The sequence below is a fragment of the Lycium barbarum genome, chromosome 4, assembly GCF_019175385.1.
Source record: "Lycium barbarum isolate Lr01 chromosome 4, ASM1917538v2, whole genome shotgun sequence".
NCBI classification, from domain to species: Eukaryota; Viridiplantae; Streptophyta; class Magnoliopsida; order Solanales; family Solanaceae; genus Lycium; species Lycium barbarum.
In genome coordinates this window covers 15,705,890-15,710,191 of record NC_083340.1, presented here as the reverse complement: position 1 = coordinate 15,710,191, position 4,302 = coordinate 15,705,890, and the positions used below count along the sequence as shown (strand labels likewise).

General features: G+C 34.9%; 1 protein-coding gene across 1 annotated transcript; it reads left to right on the top strand.

Moving 5' to 3' along the window:
- Positions 1-2,166: 2,166 nt before the first annotated feature.
- Positions 2,167-2,661, top strand: LOC132637200 (uncharacterized). The gene has a single exon (XM_060354327.1). It carries the CDS (start codon positions 2,167-2,169, stop codon positions 2,659-2,661), a length of 495 nt encoding a protein of 164 aa, XP_060210310.1.
- The last annotated feature ends 1,641 nt before the right edge of the window (positions 2,662-4,302 follow it).

Below are 4,302 nucleotides of genomic sequence, written 5' to 3'. Positions count from 1 at the left end.
TGTCGAAATAAATTCTGCCAAAACAAATGTTGAATTAAAGGCGGCTAGACTTGCAAATCCACCAACTCCACCAACACTTTATTTTTTTATAGTTGCAAAATATAAAATAGCTAATAATTGAGAATTTGAGAGAACTTGTAATTTTAAAGTAGCTAATAATTGAGAGAATTTGAGATTTGAGAAGAGAAAATTGGTGTGGATGAAAATAAAATGGAGAGGGATTTATATAGGAGTGGGAAAGGGGTTAAAGTGAAAAAAATAAAAGTTTGGGGGGGTTGGGGGGGGGGGGGGGGGGGAGGAATGATTTTTAGGCCGTTGCTAACTGCCAACAATAAATTTGGACCATTAGGCAGCGGCCCAATAGAGGTCAGATCCTCCCACTTTAAAAAAAAAAAAAAAAAAATTACCGGTTAACCGGCCGGTTCCAGTTACCGGTTCATTAAAAAAAAAAGGGTAACCGACCCGGTGTACCATGATTTTCGCAACCACTAAACCGATATACCGGGGTCGGTTCCGGTGCCGGTTTACTGGTTCCAATTACCGGTTAACCGGTTTTAACCAGACCGTTTAGCAGGTTTACATTAAATAGAAAAAATGTCTTGCCATCTCTAAAAGTGGTGTCCTGAGAAACTCATCCTACAGTCCTAAATTTTACTTCATCTGTTTCTAAATACGTGTTTTAGGTTTTTCAATTTCTTTCAAAAATAAGTGATGCTTTGTGATTTCACGAAGAAACTGATGTTATTCTTTCAAATTACCCTTATTTATATTAAGAATCATTAGGTAGCTTTTCTAGGAAAGAGACAACTTAGAAAGAGGTAAAATTTAATTAGGAATAAGTTAGTAATAACACTCATAATTTTCTAGAAGTGAGCAATTTCTTAAAACACCTCTTATTATAAAACCGAGGAGTGTTATGAATAAATGGTGGATAGCATGTGGATGCCATGTGGCCATTTACTGTAGCAAGCTATCTTGCCCAAGTTTCACTTGGCCTATAAATAGGCATTTGTGGGGTAGATGAAAATAAACATCCCAAAAATGTAGAAAAATATTACTCCCTTTGCTCTCTTTCTTTCTCCCCCTTTTATTGCTTAATTAGTACGCAGTTTTATTTTACAACACGTTATCAGCACGAGACTCTATAAATTGTGTTGTCCCTTTGGAACAAGTTGAACGCCATTTCTCGCGAGGAATGTCTCGATGATCCAGTGTTAAGATTATTTGGCCTAATTGTCAATTCTCACTGCACATTAATATATTCTGCCAAATAAATACTGATTTTATTATCTGTGCTTTTGAAAACTGTTCTTCCATCATAATATAAAACTTGAACTGTACTTGTTAAACTGTTAAAGTTTTATGAACAATATAAATATATGGCCAATAGACCTGATTAAATTATGCTTTATCACTATGCCTATTATTATACCTGACTCCACAGTTGGTTATTTTAGTATACATAGTATAATAATTACTTTACAAACATAACTATTTGTCTTAACAAGAAAGAATATGGTACACGATTATCTACTACCCATAACTGTAGACGTTTTTTTTTTTCACAATATTTCTTATTATGTCTAACTTTGGATATTTTCTTTCATAGTTTTCACCATGTCAAATTTATCAAAGCTTTAATTTTTGGCACTTGATATCAACGGAAAAAATTATTTATCATGGGTCCTTGATGCTGAAATTCAGCTTGACGCTAAAGGTCTTGGGGATACTATTAAACAAGGAAATAAATCATCAAGTCAAGAGAAAGCCAAGGCTATGATTTTCCTTCAATTCGTCATCATCTCCATGAAGGATTAAAAATTGAATATTTAACTGTGAAAGATCCACTTGAATTTTGGAATAATTTGAAGCATCGATATGAACACCAAAAGCTGACGATATTACCGAAAGCTCGATATGACTGGATGCATCTCCGGCTCCAAGATTTTAAAACTGTAACTGTATAATTCTGCTATTCATCAAGTAAGTTCCGTATTAAAATTGTGTAGAGTAACCATCACTGATAAACATTTACTGGAGAAAACTTTTACCACTTTTCATGCTTCAAATGTGTTACTACAATAGCAATATCGTGAAAAGGGGTTCAAAAAGTATGCTGATTTAATTTCATGCCTACTTGTGGCTGAGCAGAATAATACTCTATTAATGAAAAATCATGAATCCCATCCCACTGAGTCTGCTCCATTCCCTGAAGTGAATGCAACAACAGGTTATGATAAGCCTGAAAGAAGGCAAAATAATTACCGTGGTCATGGCCATGGTCGTGGACGTGGACGTGGACATGAAAGGGGACGTCATAATTATCGTCAGCATGGTGAAAATAAACAAGAGACCAATAAGGGTTCTCAAAATAATCCTTCAAGAGGTAAAGGTAATATGTGCCACCGATGTGGTATGAAAGGTCATTGGGCACGTGTTTGTTGTACGCCCGATCATTTTGTCAAGCTTTATCAGGCCTCTCTCAAAGGGAGAGAAAATAACGTGGAGGCACACCTGACCTTTCATAACAATGATGATGAAGCAGCTCCCTCAAACAAACATGATGATATTGAGGCAAATCTTGCTTATAAAGATGATGATTTTAAAAGCCTCTCAAATACTCATTTAGAAGCTGAAGGCTTCTATGATGATATTGACTGAAGAATTGATCATCTCACTAGAGAATAGTACTATGCGAAAAGTTGTTATTTACTTTTATGTTTATCACTAGTTTGTTTTTCTTAAGTGTATTTCCTAAAATATCATGTCTTACTAGTTTCTACATTTCTAGTGCAGTTTCCTAAAGTTGTTTGTTCTCACATTTCTTATAATGTACCTTTTATTTTTATGAAAAATATGGAAATTCCCCAGTCATCAGTTGGACCCAAGATCAATTACAATGATATATGTCTTATAGATAGTGCTATAACACACTATTTTAAGAGATAAGAAATACTTCTCTTATTTGGTGATGAAAGAAGCCAATTTAATACAATATCTGGAAGTACAAGATTAATTGAAGGCTCCGGAAAAGCTAATTTATTATTATTCCGAGGAATAAATTTGGCAATTAATGAAGAGTGCCCGTATGAATTCTTAATTGATGCATCTACAAGATGGTCGCATGTTTGTTTATTATCTACTCGCAATTTGGCATTTGCGAGATTGCTTGCTCAAATAATAAGGCTAAGAACACATTTTTCAGATCATGCAATTAAGACAATTCGTCAAAATGGCTATCATATTGAGACTACAAATGATGAAAAGATTGAATATCTTTATATTACTAGAATGATATCGGGTAAGAAATATGTGCTCAAAAAATTACCCGCTCTTTCTTCCTGCTTATACTACACAAGTATTAGCATGGTTGAAACACATGCCATAGTAAACCAGAGGTTTACTAATTCAAATGATTTTATTATTTGGCATGACTGGTTGGGCCATCCCGGTTCTAATATGATGCGCAAAATAATTAAGAATTCATACGGGCACTCTTTGAAGATACAATGCTTCATTAATTTCCAAATTTATTCCTCGGAATAATTAAGAATTCATACGGGCACTCTACAAGATGGTCGCATGTTTGTTTATTATCTACTCGCAATTTGGCATTTGCGAGATTGCTTGCTCAAATAATAAGGCTAAGAGCACAATTTTCAGATCATGCAATTAAGACAATTCGTCTCGATAATGCTGGTGAATTTACATCCCAAGCTTTTAATGATTATTGTATATCAACTGGGATAACAGTTGAGCATCCAGTTGCGCATGTTCATACTCAAAATGGTCTAGCAGAATCATTAATCAAACGCCCTCAATTAATTTCTAGGCTAATGCTTATGAGAACAAAACTTCTCATTTCAGTATGGGGCCATGCTATTTTACATGCAGCAACTCTTGTGCGGATTAGGCCCACAAGTTATCATAAAGTCTCCCCATTACAATTGGCTTTTGGTCAGGAGCCGAATATTTCCCATCTCAGAATATTTGGATGTGCGGTATATGTTCCAATAGCTCCACCTCAACGCACAAAGATGGGTCCCCAAAGAAGGCTGGGGATATATGTTGGGTATGAATCTCCATCTATTATAAAATATTTGGAACCTATGACTAGAGATTTATTTACGGCAAGATTTGCTGATTGCCATTTTGATGAATCAATACACCCAGCATTAGGGGCAGAAAATAAGCAGCTGAAAAAGGAGATAGATTGGAATGCAATATCATTATCTCATTTAGATCCTCGTACAAATCAATGTGAACTCGAAGTTCAAAAGATAATCTATTTGCAAAATATTG